The sequence below is a fragment of the Pipistrellus kuhlii genome, unplaced genomic scaffold (assembly GCF_014108245.1).
Source record: "Pipistrellus kuhlii isolate mPipKuh1 unplaced genomic scaffold, mPipKuh1.p scaffold_m20_p_48, whole genome shotgun sequence".
NCBI lineage: Eukaryota > Metazoa > Chordata > Mammalia > Chiroptera > Vespertilionidae > Pipistrellus > Pipistrellus kuhlii.
The window spans coordinates 2,134,144-2,152,281 of record NW_023425549.1 but is presented as its reverse complement, the minus strand read 5'-3'; the positions used below and the strand labels follow the sequence as shown (position 1 = coordinate 2,152,281).

Here is an 18,138-nt window from a genome sequence, read left to right as displayed (position 1 = left end):
CACAGAGCCTGCAGTTGGTCCTCCTGAGCTTTTTGCTCCAGTGCCTGACGGAGAGCCTTGGGGTGGGCTTTGCTCACCGGGGCCTGGATGGTGTGGGAGGCAGGGAGGGAGGAGGGCAGCCAGGAGCTGGGACAGCCGCAGGGCCTGAGGCCGGGCAGTCATGTGTGGCAGTGTCTGCGTGCCCCTGTGCCTACTGACACGTGCCCTTTCCACTCCGTGGACTTGGGCAGGAGGGTAAGGGGGTACATTTTTCTCTCAGTTCTGGGAGGGAGGTTTTCCAAAGGGCCTTCCCCCAAATTGCCCCCCTTCCCCACCATCAAGGGTCCATCAGCTTCCCCTGAGTGGAGGCCAGTGCCCTAGCCCCACCCCCATTACTAAGGGGAGTGCAGAGGTGCCTTAGACCCGGCCACAAGGTCGTGGCCCCGGGCAGCCCCGCCTGCTGCCAGCGTGAGTGTGGCCAGTCACTCCCACTCTGAGGAGGGCCACAGGGCCGCACTGGGCCGCACTGGGCTAAGCAGCTGGAGCCCGGGGCCCGCTGGGTGCGCGTTGCTTCATTCTCTCTTCCAAGGAGCCCCTGGTACTTGAGAGTGTTGGGAAGGGAGGAGGGGAGGCGATCGGGTGCCACTTTACCAGCTGACTCTGCCGCTGATCTGAGCCACCCTCCCCGCTCCCCACGGAGATTCAAAGACGCTGGTACTGAGAATCCCCCGGCGTGCCTCGTGCCTCGGCCTGTCCGCTGTGCTCTCCGTTTACAGCGGGAAAGGACAAAGGGGCGGGCGGTGCTGATTGCCGGGCGGTGCCCCTCACTCAGTCCTGGCCTGTGCCTCGGCCTCATTGCCCCAGACTCTGGCCTGGCCCGCGGGCAGGGCAGGTGCCCAGTCCTCTGCGGTGTTTACACGGGGCCACGCCGGCCGGAGAGCAGGCTGCACCAGCCAGCGCAGCCACACTGCCCTGCCTGCCGATGGGCTTCGGGAGACGGAAGGCGTGGGAACCCTTTGCCGTGGCCCAGCAGCCAGGCGCCCGCCCAGCCCAGAGCCTGTTTGCAAACAGCCTGTTAATGGGCTCTCTCCCCGACAGGTGAACCGGGTGTATGTGATTTTCGACCTGCCTACCACCGTGTCGATGATCAAACTGTGGAACTACGCGAAAACGCCCCACCGAGGGGTGAAGGAGTTCGGCGTGAGTGCTCGTTAGCGGCTTTAGAATCGAGCTCGGTGGTGACTGGCCCGGCAGTCACCGTGTGATGCGGTTCACTTGGCTTCTCTCTGTGCAGCCTAGACACAATGCCCAGTCCCCGAGCAGGGCGGCTCCCAGCCAGCGTGAACGAACCCTCCTCCCAGGCTGGCACCCTCACCCTGAAAACACAAAGCAGCTTTTCTTCCCTCCCCTCCCCTCCCCTCCCCTCCCCTCCTCTTCCCACTCTTCCCCTCCACTCCCCTGCCCTCCCCTGCCCTCCCTTCCCCTCCTCTCCCCACCCTTCCCTTCTCTTCCCCTCCCCTTCCCTCTTCTCCCTCTTCTCCCCACCCTTCCCTTCCCCTTCCCTTCTCCTCTCCTCCCCACCCTTCCCTTCTCCTCTCCTCCTCTTCTCTTTCCTCCCCTCCCCCTCTCCCCTCCCCTCCTCCGGTTGGACTGATCTAGGGAGCGCTCTGTGCGGGACTTGGTTGGGGAAAGCAGGCCCGAGGCTTTTCCTCCTGCTGAGGCGGATCAGCCCTGAGCCTCAGCTCCTTGGCCGCGGGCGGCTGGCGGCTGGCCTGCCCCGGGCACACGGCGGGCAGGCTGCAGCACGCACTTTGCCGTGCCGCCAGCCCTCCTCTGTCTGTGCAGCTCCTGGTGGACGACCTGCTGGTGTACAACGGGATCCTGGCCATGGTGAGCCACCTGGCGCGGGGCATCCTGCCCACGTGCGAGCCCACGGTGCCCCACCACACCATCCTCTTCACCCAGGACCTGGACCGCTGCCACCAGGAGAAGCACGCCGCCATCAGGTGGGCGAGCGCCCGCGGCCCGCAGCCTGCCGAGGACGGGCAGGACCGGGCCTGACGCTCCGTCTCCCCTCCCCCCGCAGCGGCCACGCCGAGGACCAGGACGTCCAGATGATGAACGAGAACCAGATCGTCACCAACGCCAAGAGGAAGCAGAGCGTCGTCGACCCAGGTCCGCTCGGTTCTCTGCCCGAGCCCCTCAGGAGTCTGGGCTGCATCACATCCCTTTGGCGCCTGCCCGCCCTCAGGCCCCCTCCCCTCCAGGGGCCTGGCTGGGGCTGGGGGGGCTGAGGAGGCTGCCGGGACCCAGGCCTCCAGTACAGAGGGCAAGGCCAGAGGGCAGAGCACATCATCGGAGGGGTCGTCCTGGGCCTGGAGAGCCGTGGAGGATGCACAGGACAAGGGATTCTCAGAGGAGGTGGTGTCTGAGCCGCACCCTGAACGGCAGGGGTGGCCGGGAAGAGGCAGCAGCAGGTGGCGGCTGGAGGGGCGGCCGGCCTGCCCAGGTCGTGGGTCAGTGAGCAGGAGTGCGGGTTCGAGGCGCTGGGAGCTGCAGGAGGGCCCAGGCCTCCACGGGCCTCGGGTGGACACGCAGGCAGATCAGATTCCAGCCTGAGCACAAGGGGCAGCCCTCGGGGGGAGCTGTACCCTGACCCCCCTGTGCTCTCCCTCCACAGCCTTACGCCCCAAAACCTGCCTGAGCGAGGAGACAACGAGACGGCGGCGGTGCTGACCGGAGGAGCGCACTGGTCCTCGGCCCGCGTGGGCTCCCCCGCCCCTCAGCACCACGCCCCCGGGCCTCAGAGCCCCGCCTCAGCCCCAGCGCCTGAGGAGAGCTGCGGCGAGGAGGGGGCCGCTGGCGAGAAGGGACTCGGGGTGGAGGCCTGGGAAAGACGGGCGGCCGGCGGAGGAGGCAGGGCTGCTGCAGGGGCAGGGCCTTCTGCTCTGTAAGACCCACACAGCGGGCAGCGCCCACTCAGCCTCTCCCGGTCCCTGAGCCGGTCTGGCTGGGCCGGGACAGGGAGGCGGGCGGGGGAGGCCTCCATCCGGCCTGGAGCCCCTGAGCCAGGCCTCGGACACCAGCCTCCAGGTGTGCCGGGAGCTCCACCACAGCCCCTCCCAGGCACACCCTGCCTCCTTCGGGGCTGGCGGAGCTGCCTGGGAGGGCGGACTCTTCCCTGGACCCTCCTGTCCGGCCAGGACTGCTGCCACCTCACTTGTGACCGACCTCTCAGAGGAACTGTTTCTGCAGGCTCTGTCCCTCGCCGCGCTGAGACGGGGCTGGCCAAGGGCACGTGTCCTGCCGAGGAAAGGAAGGGAGTGGACCCACCGTGCAGGGCCAGGCCCAAGCATGCCAGGACCGGCAGGCAGGCAGCTCAGACCCAGGGGCCAGCGGCCCCTCCAGACGCCTCAGGCTGACAGGCAGGGAGGGAGGGCCCGGCAGGCCCCAACGCAGCCCCAGAGGCTCACCCTCCTGGAGCTCCCTGCCTAGCTGGAGTCTGCAGGCTTCTCCCTCTGGTTCTTTGGTCCCCGGCCCCCCTCGGAGCCAGGAGTGGGGTTCTTATTGCCCCGGCCCCCGCGCTCCCCCCTTCCAGCGGCTTCCCAGCGAGCTGGAGACGTGCCTTGCTCCCCGCCGAGCGGAGCCGGGAGCACATCTATTTCCATCGATGTAACGAGCTCGGATCGGGGACCTAATTGCTTTCCCAGCGGTGGGTAATTTCTCGTTCCCAATATTAATCCGTTGTTTTCCTGGCGCCCAGCCCGGCCGCATTACTGTACTGAATGCGTTCCTATGCAACCGGGAGCCTCAGACGCTCCGAGCCCGGCCTCCTCGGGCCGCTGTGCAAATGGGCTTATCACTCGCAGCGCGGGGTCCGTGTGGAGATAAGGACTTGTTTCTCCCACAAGAAAATCCATCTTTTCTGTGGCTTCCCAGCCCCACCTCCCTGCTCAGCTCCCAGACCTGGGCGCCTCTGGACCCGGCTCCCCGGAGAGCTGACGCCGCTGGGACTGATCAGTCCAGCTCGGCGCCTGAGACGGTGCCAGGCCTGCCCCGGAGCCTCGGGCACGGGCACGGGTCAGATTCCGGGAACATCGCCCAGACCCGCACTCGCCCCGGGTCCCAGCTGATGTTTATAGTAATTGTGTGCACCATGCAATTTCGGAGGAAAGCAAGGCTGACAGGCGTTAGCTCTAAAATAAATTTCTATTTTTTTTCTCTTGCAAAATCAATAAGAGATGTTATTAAGAACACGCACCCACACTGGGCTTGGGGTCAGAGGTAGTCCAGGCTGCCTCTGGGAACTGAGCCAGATCTGCTGAAGGCTGGCCCAGGGGCGCGGGCATGTCCCTCCTCTCTGAGCTCCATTCTCCCCCTGCGAGTGGGGGTCCTTGTCCTGGCACTGGGTGAGGAGAAGCCCCTGTGTGTGTGGTGCTAGGGGCCCACCCGTCCGGCATGTCCCGTGCCTGGCACACGCGCTGTGTGAGAAGCCCCCCCGTCCGGCGGGCGGTGCCCGTGCCTGGCCCTGGCGCTGTGAGAAGCCCGCCCGTCCGGCGGGCGGTGCCGTGCCTGGCCCTGGCGCTGTGAGAAGCCCGCCCGTCCGGCGGGCGGTGCCCGTGCCTGGCACTCACCCATCTGCCTCATGGAGCAGCACCGGGTGGGCACTGCAGGGCCCTCCTCTTGGCGACGAGAAGCCTGCCCCGCAGAGGCACAGCTCTGAGACCACTGGTCCCGGCCCAAACCCCAGGACAGCCGGGCATGGTGGAGCCCTGGCCTCTGGCAGGGAGTCGCCTTCGGCACGGATGCTGGAGCCACTCCAGAGCCGATTCTGGGCTCCCACTACGGCGCACGGCCCGGCCTGAGGCAGCGCTCGGCATTGGGTAGAGCAGCGCTTGAGTGGAAAGGAGACTCAGGTGAGGGTGGGCATCTGCATGCGGCGTGGGAGCCAGCCATTGCCTGGCTGGGCAGGAGGCCCTGAGGAAGCCCACCTCGCTCCTGTGCCGGGTGAGGGGTTCCCTCTGTCCGTCCCACCCCATGGACGAGGACGCAGGGCCTCTGCAGCCGCTCTGCCCCTGCCCCTCTGAGCTCCTAGGGGCCTGCTCTGCCCGGACCTGGCGTGGGAGAGCCACCCCCTCCCTCTGGGGCTGTATATGAGACCCTCCCTGTGGGCGGAGACCGAGGAGGCGCCCACTCCAGCCACAGTGAGTCTCGCTCAGCAGCCAGTGCCTGGCCCGGTCCCTGTCGCTCAGCAGAGCAGATGGGAGGCCTGGCCCCCAGGGCAGCTGGAACCGATGTCCCAGCGACGCCCGGCCTTCGTGGTTGAGAGCAGCCAGACACTCAGGTGCTTTATTTCCTTTTAATGTGAAACCTAACTTCCCAATGTTGGCTCAACTTACCCCAGCAAACCCTCCCCCAGGGGGTGCCCCACAGAAACAGTGACGAGTGCTGTGGAGCCACCCGGCTCCCACCCGCCCTGGTCCCTGGCCCCAGAGGGCGCAGCCCCTGCCTGTGGCTCCACCCTCCTCGGCTCTCCCGGGGTAAGAGGGGGAAGATCAGCCCTGGACCCTCGCCCTGACCCCAGCCCCAGAGCGGCTGCTCAGTGGGGTGACCTGCACATGCTCAGGTGGCAGGCCCCACCCTCCCCCTCCCCCTCCGCACCTTCATCCCACCCCAGCTTCAGCACCCTGTGAGGCAGCCCCAGGCCCGGTGCCCGAGAGCCTGGGCGCGGATTCCTGGGAGTGAATCAGCTACAGGACAGGAGGTCAAGGAAGAGCAGGCTGGGGTTCCAGAGGAACCTCTCCCCAAGCGCTTCCCCTGGGGGGCCTGTCCAGCCGTGTGAAGGGCCTGCTTCTGCCCGTCTGTCTCCAGACGGTTCCCGCACTGGCTCCCCGAGCTCAAGGAGCCGAGCTGCCCAGCCCTTTCCGCTGCCACCTCCCCCCAGGCCTGGCCTCCCCTCCATCCCTCCTGGGGCCAGGAGGGTCCCTTCCTGAGGCTCCGCCCCATCCGGCCTGAGTGAAGGGCAGCCACAGTCCGGGGCTCCGCCTACGCAGGCCGGGCTGGCTGTGCGATCTGTGCGGTCAGGGCTCTGGAGAACCCGGAGGGCCCTGGCCCAGACCACCGCCTTCCCCACTGCTTCCCTGCGGGCACTGCCTCACAGCCCACATGCCCTGAGCCTGCCCCTGAGACCGGGGCAGGGGATGAATGGGGAGCAGGAGGGGAGGAGGGGCACCGTGGGGCCCAGAGCAGGGCGGACCGTGCCCCTGGGAATCAGACCCCAGCCACCCGAGCGTGCAGAGGGCTCTCCCGGGCCCCGGGCCCCAAACCCGGCATCGAGTGAGGCCACAGGCTCAGGCGGGGTCTGGAGGAGGCAGGTGGGGCCATGCCCGATGAGCCACGTGTCCCCGTGAGCCGTGCGGCTGTCACGTGGCTAGACACGTGTGGCACGGGTGACACCACTTCAGGCCCCCAGCCCCTGCGGGAGGGACGGCCTGTGGCAGCCACATCTGTGTCCTAACGACAAAGCTAATATCACCAAACACGAGCCCTCCCGGCAGTGCCCTGCTGACTGGGCACATCCTGCTGGCGGAGGCCTCATTCCGAGGTGCCCGACCGGCTTGCTGGTGCCGGTGACGGAGCCGAGGCGGGGCTGACTCTGCGGAGCCGGCCCCCGCCCCGTCCCGGCCGGCCTCCCCACCAGCCTCCCCACCAGCAAGGCCAGGCGCAGCAGCCTCAGTCCAGGATGAAATGCAGCCGGAGGCAGCTGCTGGGGTGGCAGGGCTGGGCGTGCGGGGGCGGGCCGAGGTCGGCTTGTGCTTTCCTGTCTGTCCACACGGTGAATCCCACGCGAGGACTGGTTTTCCTCAGGACGGTGCTCCCCGCCGGCTGTCTCCTCAGTCCCACGCCGGCTCCACCGAGCAGCCGTGCGGTTTGCTCTCCCCGCAGCCAGGGCCAAGGGCGGGCGATGGCGTGGAGGCCCAGCCCCGAGCCGTGTGCTCCGGCCGCACCTCCTGAGCTTCTCTGATTCACCCACGAGGGCATCTCTTGCTGATTCCCACAGGCCCGTGCGGCCCCCCGTGTCCCCCCTGCACAGCGTCCGAGCCCTGGCAGGCGCCTCTGACCACGCCCGGCCGGCCTAGCACCCAGGCCCCTCCCTCCCCTCTCATCTCCAGGCCACACTGTGCTCCTCCCCATCCCCATGCCAGCACCCCCAGGCCCTAACTGCCCCCCAGGACCTGCTCCGCTCCCTCCCTGGTCACCCAGCTCTGCCCCACCCCCACCCCAGGCTGCAGAGCTGATCACGCCCACCTCCTAACAGCCCCGTTATTGTCACCCCATCTGAGCTTCTTCTGTGTTGCTCTTCACTTTTGAGATTCAGTTAATACAGTTCATTTTTTTAAAAAGTATTTTTGGTTCAAAATACAATATTGTGACTGGACACAAACGAACAAACAAAAAGCCCTCCTGTCAATGGCCCTGTGGCCCCAGGTGAGGCCACACTCCTTGTTGTGACCCACGAGGTCCCCACCCCCTGGCTGCAGTGCCCCCTCAGCAGCAGACCTCCTGCCCAAACTCCAAGCAGCCTCTCAGTGCTGCCCTCAACCCCAGGGCCTTTGCACAGGCTGACTCTGCCCACACCCCTTGCCGCCTCCTTCCTCGACCTCCGTCCCTGCTGCCAGGGCCCTCCCGCTGAGAGGCCTGCCCTCCCCTCCGGTCCCAATCAGGCCCCTCGGTTCACCTTGGCAGCGCTTCTCACCATCTGAAATGACATTTTTGTCGTCAGAATTGACTTGGCAGCTCCAGATGCTTCCCTCCACCCTTGCTTCCTCCTGAGCGAGGGGTCAGCGCTCGCAGCCACGGCCCTTCCCAGGGGACGGGCCTCCCAGCACGCCTGTCCGCAGGCCGGCCGCCGCTGACGAACGCCCATGAATCAAGTTGACGTTTCCATTACCGAGGGCCGGGCGGCCGGCTTCGGTGGGGGCGGCGGGATGACGGCTCATCACAGCCGCCAGCCGCGGAGGGACATCAGCTGGTGCGGCTGGGACATCAGCCGGGGCCGCTGGGACGGGCTGCCCATCAGCCTCCGCTGGGGAGGGACTGATCTGGGGACATGGGGCGATGTGGGCAAATGAGAGGGCAGAGCCCCATTTCAGGGCGCCGCGTCAGTGCAGGCACACGTGCACCCAAGTGTGTGGGTCCAACGGGGGCACACAGCATGATGAGTGCCGAGGACACACGTTAGCACGTGTGCACGCCGAGCGGCATCCTGCGCTCAGATGTGTCCAGGCCGGCGTGTGCGCTCAAGCCCGGGCGGGACACGTGACCGCAGGGACCCTGGGTGCAGGGTCCCGGAGCAGAACGTGAGAACCGCTCTGGGCTGTGGGTCAGGCCAGCGTACGGGGGTCAAGAGGGAAGGCGTGCACACAGGAAGCCAGCGCCATTCAGCCATGCACACGGGCATGGGACTGAGCAGGGACGCTGCAGGGGCCGGAGCAGGGGCCTCGCTTCCCAGGCAGGGTCTCCGTGCTCGCCCAGGCGCCCCTGCCTTCAGACCAGCTGGATCTCCCTCCTCCCATCCCGGAGCGGCACGTGCTCCCTGCATGTGGGAGCCTCCCAGGCACCCTCCGTGGGGACCCACGGGGTCCTCGCCAGCCTGCCAGGAAGTGCTTCCTTCCATCCAGCCAGCGGCCTTCCTGCTGCAGGCTCTGCAGACTGTCCTCACCGCCTGCCCGCAGGCCCCAGCAACGACAGGAGGACGTGGAGCCTGGGGCGGTGCAGTGGCCCTCGGGGGAGCCGTCCGCGTAGCAGAGTCACGTACACTTGCACAATTATTTATTTAATGAGGTTTTCTCTAAGACGACTCCTCCTTTTTACTCAAATGCCTAGTTTGGTTTCATCCTAAGCAGTAATATCTGTGAACTCAGGCACGGATGTGCGCGTTATACATTTTTCCTAAGACACAGTTACATAAACACGACTATTAAAATAGATTAAAATTTTACCCACGTGCCACCTAAAGGCATGTCCCGGGCCTCTGAGGGCCACTTGCCGGCGTCAGAAGGAGCTCAGTGAGCACGGAGCTCCAGCAGCCGGGGCCGGCCAGGGCCCGGGGGGCGGCCGCCCAGCCCCACGTTTGCAGCCACGGGTTCCTCTCGCCGAGGCCAAAGCCCGGGCTCCCGTCCTGGCAGGCAAGGCCTTTGGGATTGGGCCTCCTCTCTCTCCAGACCCACCTCTGGCCCCACATAGTAGGTCCGAAATGCTGAGCAAATGAAGGATGGGTTAATGATGCACTCTTGTCAATGCATGAATGAATGAGTGAGCAGACACCTCCAGCAGGAGGTGTCCCCTTCCTCCGTCCACCCCGAACCCGTTCATCTGTCCCTGCTCACCAGCTCCTGCGTCTGCCCTCTGTCCGTCCCCAGGGCCTCCCCTCTTCTCTCCCCTCAACCGGGGGAGGAGGACACCAGCCCCCCCCCTCTATTCTCCGTCCACGGCTTCGGGGGCCTCCCACCTGCTGAAAGCAGCCGCTCTTAGGACTCAGCTAAGCTTCCCGAGGGGCTTAGGCCCGGCCGGCCTGGCCCCACCCACCTCCACAGCCTGCGTCACCACGTCCTCCTTTCCCCCCACACCTGCCATGGCCCATGGACTGCTTTCAAGTTCCTACGATGCTCCCAACTGTCTTCCCCTCTACACCCGTGTCTGCCTGATGTCTAGACAACTTTATGTTTTAGCTCCAGTGCCCTTGTCCCAGCACAGCCTCCTCTCTCCACTGCCCCCAGCCCCGCAGGTGCGGCCTCGGGCGCCCACAGCCTCCGCCCTTCCCATGGGAAGAGCAAACACCGGCAAAGCGCGTGCACTGAGCCAGGCTCTGTCCAAAAGGTGTCACGGACATCAGCTTGTGGGCCCTCGGAGCAGCTTTCAGAGGTAGTTGGAATGACCATCTCTGTGCCCACGGGAAGGAGGCACAAGAGAAGTCAGGCAAGTTGCCCGAGGTCTCAAGTGAAGGGGCTGGAACTGGGCACCCCAGCTCTTCACACACCGAACCATCATCGTCCGTTAGTTATCTGTCCTGCCCATCTGTGAGCTCTGCCAAGGCAGATACCCTCTCTGGATGGTTCCATGTCCTACCTCCAGTGCCTCCCGCAGTACTTGGCCCAGAATAGGGAACAATGGGTTATATCACTGGACAGATGAATATATGGATGGATGGTTGAATAATGAGGATGGGTGATGCATGAAAGAATGATGTATAAATGTCTGATGCAGGGAATTATGGTAACTAATGGATGGATGATGGATGATAGATGATGGAGGAATAAATGATGGATGGATGATGGATGGATAAATGATGGATGATGGGTAAATGGATGGATGATGAATGAATGATGGATGATGGATAAGTGATGGATAGATGGATGATGGATGAATGATGGATGATGGATGGATGAGTGATGGATGATGGACAGATAAATGATGGATGGATGGATGGATGGATGGATGGATGATGGATAGATAATGGATGGATGGATGACGGATAATGGATGGATAAGTGATGGATAGATGGATGGACGATGGATGGATGATGGTTGGATGATGGGTAAATGGGTGGGTGAATGATTAAATGGGTGGTGAGTTTATGGAAGAGTGAAGAACATTGTCTGCTTGAGAGAAAGCTCTAGAAATCCTTGGGGAAGGGACGAGGTCTCTCGGAGTCTGGAGTCCTGGTTCAAGCCCCAAGTCTGCCATTTGCTAGCTTTGTGGTCTTGGGTCGGTTTCTTCATCCCTGTGACCCTTAGGCCTCCTGTCTTTAGAGTGAAAGTCTGTTTCCCAGCCCTGGAGCCCTGGCATTTGATGTAAAGGTGGCTCTAAGAGTCCCTGTGGAGGTCAGCGTGGCTGAGGATCTGGGTGCGAGGCCCTTCTCTTGCTATCCTACCTTTCCCATCTGCCTGACACCCCACCCTACCCACCTCTGGAATCCAAGGCAGCCTGCAGCCTGACCGACCCCAGACCCAGCAGGCTCTGGGCTTCCTCCCCCACGCCCTGCCGGACCCCTGGGTGCCCGGCTCCCGCCTCAGGCTCCTCGGGGGCCGGCTAGGATGGAGCCATGAAGGGCAGCCACGCCAGAGAGCAACTGGCCTCCACACACAGCAAGGAAACGGGTTCAACAAGCATTTATTCAGCCCTGCTGTGTGCCTGCTGTGTGCCCCCTCAGTGCCATGCCCCGCCCCCCTACAGGTAGGGCCGCTGGGCACCTCCTGAACTGCCTAGCTGGCTCTGGGACCCCAGGCTCCCAAGGGCCGATGTCCGGTTTTTCCTGGCACCCGGCTGTACCCACAGGGCTCTCCTGTGGCAAGAGAGAGAGGTTGCTGTCCGGAAGGCGCCCTGTGCAGCAGCCCTGTGCACCCCGCAGGCCCACGGCTGGGCCGGCCGGTGTCCCCGTGCAGGCTGGCTGGTTCGGAGCGCACAGGCCAGGGTTCGGTGGGGCCAGACGCACGGCCTGCGGGGCTGGTGCCGACGTGGCGGGTCTGGCCGGCGGGCCGCGGTCACACCCAGTGCCCCAGGACCCAGCACTGGCGGCTCAGCTCTGCGGCCTCGTGTGCAGAGCTCCGCGGCCAGGAGTCGCCCACCTGGGGCTGGTGTCCTGCGGAGAGAGGGAGGGGGTCAGGCTCACAGTGCTCCCCCTGCGCTCCTCCTGCCCACTGCCCCCAGCTCACTGCCCACCACCCACTGGCCTCTCACAGCCCTCCCACACCCCCGGCCCAGCTGTCTGCCCACCTGCAGCCTCCACCCCGTCCCACCTACCAGCTCACCCTCCACCCACCCGCACACCCAGCTTTCCACACCACCTCACGCCCCTGCCCACCCAGCAGCCCACCCATCCACCAGCACCTGGACATCCACCACCAATATCCAAGCCACCAGTGTGTCCGCTCCCCTCACACTCCTCCCACCCGCATCGCCCGCAGCCCTGTAACCCACTCACACAGCTCCACACACAGCACAGCACACACACCCCTAACACACCACCAGCTGTTCCCACACACACTGCTACCCACAGCCCCAACAGCCACTCCTTCACCTGCCACCCACCCTTCTACTCGCCACCTTTTCCCTACTCCCAGCCTGCTGTCACCCACTAATGCACCAATCCCAACCCCATCCTCCTGCCCCCACCACCCACATCCCACCAACATCCACCACCGCCCTCACACCCTCCTGCCACACTCACCCTCCTCCCACCACCACCCACCACTGCCCCCACCATCGCCCCCACACCATCCTACCCACACTCACCCACATCCCACCAACACCTACCAACACCCACCACCGCCCTCACACCCTCCTGCCCCCAACTCACCCACCCCACGTCAGGCCACCCCCACCCACTCTCCATCTCTGCTTTCTTTTCACCCACCCACTCCCTCAGTCCCACCAATCGCTCCCCTGCCCACCGTTTACCCACCCCCATCCCAGCCCCCCTGCAACCACCCCTCCCCACCCCTCCACAAGCCTCTCCCCACCCCTCCCCTCCCCTCCTCACCCCTCCCCGCCCCTCCCCACCCCTCCTCACCCCTCCCCGCCCCTCCCCTTCCCTCCCCACCCCTCCCCACCCCTCCCCTCCCCTCCCCACCCCTTCCCGCCCCTCCCCTCCCCTGCCCACCCCTCCCTACCCCTCCCCCCCCCCCCCACCCCTCCCCCCCCCTCCCCTCCCCTGCCCACCCCTCCCCGCCCCTCCCCAACCCTCCTCACCCCTCCCCGCCCCTCCCCAACCCTCCTCACCCCTCCCCGCCCCTCCCCAACCCTCCTCACCCCTCCCCACCCATCGGCCCAGGTGCCTGGCTGTGCTGTGTCCTGCGTGTGCCGGGCTGTGGGAGGTGAGGACGCATGGACAGGCGCCCAGGCCCGGTCCTCAGGGCCCGGGGACGGCGAGGCCGGCTGCCTGAGCAGCTCTCTGGCCAAGCTGCCCGGGCACAGGCCGCCCTCAGCAGGAGGCTGGGAGCTGTCCTGCCGCCCAGGCGCACCCAGGCACACCCCCACCACACCCCTGCCACACCCCGGTCACACCCCACCACACCCCAGCCACACCCAGTCACACCCTGGTCACACCCCAGTCACACCCAGTCACCCCCCCCCCGCCATACCCCAGTCACACCCCAGTCACACCCCAGCCACACCCTGGTCACAACCCAGTCACACCCCGGTCACACCCAGTCACACCCCAGTCACACCCCAGTCACAACCCAGTCACACCCCAGTCACAACCCGGTCACAACCCAGTCACACCCCAGCCACACCCCAGCCACACCCCCGCCATACCCCAGTCACACCCGTCACACCCCAGTCACACCCCAGTCACACCCCACCACACCCCGCCACACCCCAGTCACACCCAGTCACACCCTGGTCACACCCCAGTCACACCCCAGCCACACCCCAGTCACACCCCAGCCACACCCCAGCCACGCCCCACCACACCCCAGTCACACCCCAGTCACACCCCGCCACGCCCCAGCTTTCCGGGCCCCGGAGCTCGCTCCCTGCCGGAGCCTCCCAGGCGGCTCTAACCTGCCGGCCCAGGTCCCGCTCCGCACTGCAGCCCAGAGGACACGGTGCCCGTACCTGCCCCGCCGGGACCAAACCCTCCGGCCCAGCTCACGCTGCTCCTGCAGGGAGTGTCCCCTCCCAGCCCGGCTCCCCGCACCTCGTCACCCCCCCGCCCCCCACGGCGTGGCTCTCCTCAGCGGGCCCAGGAGGCAGGGCTCCTCCCTGCGGCCGCCCCGCGGGGTGGGTGGGGGTGGAGAAGGGGGCCCTGGAGGTCAGAGGGACACGGACAGCAACCAAGCGCCCTGCGGGGACACCAAGCCAGGGCAGCCGCCGCCTCGTCACAGAGAGGAAACCGAGACCCAACAGCGCCCGCGGCGCCTCAGGAGCCCCGGACGGACTGACGGAATAACTTCCTCCCTGACGCACACTTCCGTGGTGAAAGCACCTGCTCCGTGGCTTTCCCCGCCGAAGGGGCACCCAGGCCTTCCTGTCACCCTCTGGGTCAGGCAGAGCCCTTACAGCAAAGCCCGGGCCCCGCTCGCACCCCCTCCCCACCCACCCCCGACAGGCTGCTCCCGCCCGCCCCCCAGACCAGCCCTGAGCGGCAGGCTTTCCTGGGAGCGAGGCGGAGGGCCGGGGGAGGGCAGCTGGCGATGCCACGCGGCGCCCCCTTCTGTCTAACACCCGCCGGTGCCAGCTGGCTCTGCCCGTTTCTCCGTCCTCTAGACGGGGCGGGAACGGCTGGCAGGCACTGGGGATGGCGTGGCCTCGGGAAAGACATGTGTCTTGGCCCCGGCCACAGAGGCAGTGCGCTCCTTGGAAGTGCTGGCTGCCAAGGTATAGGAGTTGGAGATTAAAAAACAAAACAAAACAAAACAAAAAACATCTAAAAGCAAACATTTGTGCAAAGGATGGTTTGATTATTTACCTAAAGGAACGTTTAAAAGCAATTGTAGTTGCTCTTACGTTGCTAACAGGCATAACCCCGGAGAGTTCATTGGAACTGGGAAAAGGTCAACAATAAACGATCAGAGTGATCAGCGGTTAGAGAATTGTGAGTGAAGGGTCACGGGTCCAATTCCCAGTCAAGGGCACTACCTGGGTTGCAGGTTCATCTTTGGCCCCAGTCTGGGCAGGCATGTGCAGGAGGCAACCAATCCATGTGTCTCTCTCACATCGATGTTGCTCTCGCTCTCTCCCCTCCCTCCCACTCTCTAAAAATTAAATTTTAGAAAGTGAAGAAAGGCCACGGTCCCTGTCCTTCCGTGAGTTGAAATCAGGCTCCTTGTCCCCTGGATCCAGAGGCCCAGTCACTGAGGACCGGTCCTCGTCCCCCCTCCAGCCGCCCAGCAGGTGGGGGACTGGGTGCTCCGTCCTCCGCAGCCCAGAGCCCCCACAGCCACCAAGACGCCCGCTCACTCCCTCCTGACAGCCCTTCCCTGTGGGGCCAGTCTCCAGCCAAAAAACAAAACAAACGAACGAACAAACAGCCTCACCCTGTGCAGCGGGAAGCCTATGTCCCCAGGGCCGGGCCAGGCGGGGCGGGGGGGGGGGGCGGGGGGGCAGTGCGCCAGAGCGGCCGGTCCCAGCGCCGGGCGAGCTCCCTGTGGGGATCCTGAGCCCCGCCTTGCAGAGCGTCCGGCACACTGCACCGGAGTCTCAAATGCAACCCCAATGGAAGCGATCACAGCCACGATTGTAAAAATGTAAGTCCTCCTTGGGCCAAGCAGAGTTCGGAGGCCAGACTCCCCCCAGGAGGCCGTGTCTGCCTGTGTCCCCCCTGCAGCCCGCGCCACGCATCCGTCTGAGGCCTCGGTGCCCCGGCCTCTCTGCCGGGTGACCTCCCTGTGACCTCCCTCTGCTGCCCCGTCCCCACGTCTCTGAAATGCTCCCTCTCTGTGTCCCCCCCCCCCCCCCCCCCGCACATCCTTCTGCTCCTGTGCTGCCACAGTGTGTGGTGTTTCCCCAGCGAACCTGGGGGTTCGATGCAGGCAGAGACCAGGCAGCTCTCCCCTGCCCACCCACACACACACACACACACACACACACACACACACACACCTGGCTGGGCACAGAGCGAGTCCCGAGCTGGCTCTACAACAAAGACACCATGCGGGGGGGGGGGGGGAGGGGGAATGGATGGGTGGCCCTGAGCGGGGCGGCAGGGGGTGGGAGGAGGGGGGAGGGGGCCTCCCCTGTCTTCCTCAGCCTGAGTCCAGAGAGGCTCTCTGCTCAGCCTCTCCTCCTTGGGGGACTGGGGGAGGGGGAGGGGGGAGGGAGGGGGCAACAACTGTGCTTGGAGTCTGACAGCCAATGGTTCAAATCCGAGCTCTCCCATGTACACGCTGAATGACCTCCGCATTGAGCTGCATGACCTTTGACAGGTAAGGTCGCCTCTTTGAGGCAGCACAGGGGTGGGAACAGAAGGCAGGCAGGAGGCCCCTGCAGAGGAGCCGCCATGGCCCAGTCTCAGAGGCCACTGGCGGGTGCTGGGTGCCGCAGCCTCCCTTCACCGACGGGGAAGCCCAGGCCTGGGTTGGGGAGAGCTCAGTCCAGGGCCCCCCTCCGAGGGTCGGTGGCCATACTGTGTTTCAATCCCCTGGACACCCCTGGACCCCACACTGAGTCAGAGCTCTCCCTGCGAGATCTCTTCCGTTTCCAACCCAAATATCAAAGCGTGGACATGCTTCGCACCCGTCTCTTCCCGTCTGAACCGGAGAATCGCTGTCCTGACTCCCTCCAAGGCGCCAGGACCCGGGTCAGCGCTCAGCTCTGCGGGACTGAGCGAATCACATCCGAGGTGGGCTGGTTCCGCTGCGAGGCCCTTGGAAACCAAAAATGCCAGTGCCCATGCCACCTCGGGTGCACGGCGATGGGGAGACGGGCCCTTGGGGGGAGGGCACTCTCCGAGGGACTCTAGGTGGTGGGGGCGTTAGGGAGGCGGGCAGGTGGCTGCAGGAGCTGTGACCCCGCTGCAGCCCAGCCCCACACGGAGCCCGGGATCCCGCTGTCCGAGGTGCTGAAGGCCCAGCCGGAGCCTGCAGTTTGGCTGCCCAACCTCGAACCCCGGCTTCCGAAGAGAGATGCCACGTGGGGATAAAGGAATCGAGGACAGCGCCAAGATGCTGCCTTTGAAGACCCGTCGGCTGGTGACACCACCAGCCCTGTCGCGTTGCCGGAAATGTCACACCCCACTCAGGAGAGCCGCACCCAGAGGGGCTCAGGGACCCATCACACCGGGTGGCTGTTTCCCTCCCTCCCAGGGGCCATCCCAGGCCGGACGCAGGCGAGGACAGCAGCTCTGCTTTGACCCGTCACCGCGTCCCAGCGTGAGGGCAGCCCGGCCAGTGCTGAGGGCGCGGCCGCTGAGGGAGCGGCGTCTGGAGGACGCGGAGGAAGAGCAGCCGGTGTGGGACCCACGCGGAGGGCAACGCTGGGCTGACGGGTCCACCTGAGGGGCACGTGGTCCAGGGCATTGAATGGGGATCCCCCTCCTTCCTTCCCCGGAGCCCGTCTCCCCAGACCCTGGTGTCCGTGCTGGAACGTTCTCTCTGTCTCTTTCTCACACCGGAACTCAGACTGAGTCCCCCTGACCCGCCCCCTGTCCTCAGAGCCACCGATGCTCTCGTTCCCTCCTTAGACATTTGCTGAGCACCTTCTGTGTGTCAGCTCCCTGTTGGGCGCTGGGTCTACAGACAGGAGTGAGGCACAGACCCGCCCCTCTCCACCTCCCCCACCGTGTGTACAGCCCGGTGAGGGAGGTGGATGCACATGAGGAGACGATAGTGAGAGCCTGCAGCTCTCCATCTGTCACATCCCGGCGCCCCGTTACTCCTCAGAAACGAGTTAGGTGTCCTTCCTGTGCCCATTCTGCGGATGAGAAAACTGAGGCCCACACAAGTTGTCATTTGTCGAAGGTCCCACTGCTGGGCTGTGAGCCCAGGCAATCTCCCTCCAAAGCCTGGGCCACGAAGCTCTGCCTCGTCGGTGTGAGTGCCCGGCCAGGAAAACGCAGAGGGAAGATGCCCACCGCTGCCAGGGCTGGGGGGTGCGGGCAGACGTTCCCAGACCTGTGAGCCAGACTCTGAAAGCACCTGTGGATCTCGTGATTCCACTGTGTGTGTGTGTGTGTGTGTGTGTGTGTGTGCGCGTTTGCCAAACGGAGCAGGGAGCAGGTGTCCTCGGCAGAAGGGGCAGGGTGTGAAATAGGTCCTTGGCAGGTAAATGAGGTTTTGCGGAGGCGTGGACACCGGCACTGTTGGTGGCAGGGAAAGCAGGGAAGCCCGGAAGCGGGGGAAGCTGGCGGCTGGGTGAGGCGTGCAGGGCCCCAGTGAGAAGGATGCAGCAGGCTCCCTGGGGACAGGTGCCCTCCCGTCCCTGGGGATTCGCTGGGCCCTCAGATTTGTGGTTGGATTCTGGGCCTGCCCCAGAGCAGAGCATGGACATCTCCAGCAAGGCCAGTATTTTAGCAGCTGCCCACGTGTTTGTCGGGGTCAGGAGGGATTGCGGGAACACGGCCTCATGCAAAAACGGGCATGAGAACAGCGGCAGCTTCTGTGCGGAGTCAGCGAGGAGTACTGCTTTGTTTCCGGGAAGCCAAGGCTCCCCACTTGA

The 18,138-nt window shown here is 65.1% G+C and overlaps 2 protein-coding genes and 1 long non-coding RNA gene across 11 annotated transcripts in view; 2 read left to right on the top strand and 1 right to left on the bottom strand.

Moving 5' to 3' along the window:
- The window catches only part of LOC118704856 (katanin interacting protein), a 187,453-nt gene extending 183,239 nt beyond the window's left edge, over positions 1-4,214 (top strand). For all 6 annotated transcript variants that reach the window (XM_045572527.1, XM_045572525.1, XM_045572526.1 and 3 more), the window contains 4 exons: positions 1,078-1,179; positions 1,825-1,985; positions 2,066-2,154; positions 2,660-4,214. In XM_045572527.1, the coding sequence (XP_045428483.1) occupies positions 1,078-1,179; positions 1,825-1,985; positions 2,066-2,154; positions 2,660-2,715 (408 nt within the window). In that variant the 3' untranslated portion in view covers positions 2,716-4,214. The remainder of the gene's footprint in view (positions 1-1,077; positions 1,180-1,824; positions 1,986-2,065; positions 2,155-2,659) is intronic.
- A 4,969-nt stretch (positions 4,215-9,183) lies between these two features.
- On the top strand, positions 9,184-17,881 carry LOC123651318. The gene is made up of 3 exons (XR_006739942.1): positions 9,184-9,318; positions 17,034-17,036; positions 17,870-17,881. It is a non-coding gene; the product is annotated as an uncharacterized LOC123651318 (long non-coding RNA).
- Positions 11,025-18,138, bottom strand: part of GSG1L (GSG1 like) — a 167,632-nt gene continuing 160,518 nt past the window's right edge. For 2 of the 4 annotated variants that reach the window (XM_045572523.1, XM_045572522.1), the window contains one exon: positions 11,399-11,620. In XM_045572523.1, the coding sequence (XP_045428479.1) occupies positions 11,523-11,620 (98 nt within the window). In that variant the 3' untranslated portion in view covers positions 11,399-11,522. Of the gene's footprint in view, positions 11,621-18,138 lie in introns of all 4 variants that reach the window. The other 2 variants (XM_045572521.1, XM_045572520.1) reach the window with 2 other exon arrangements.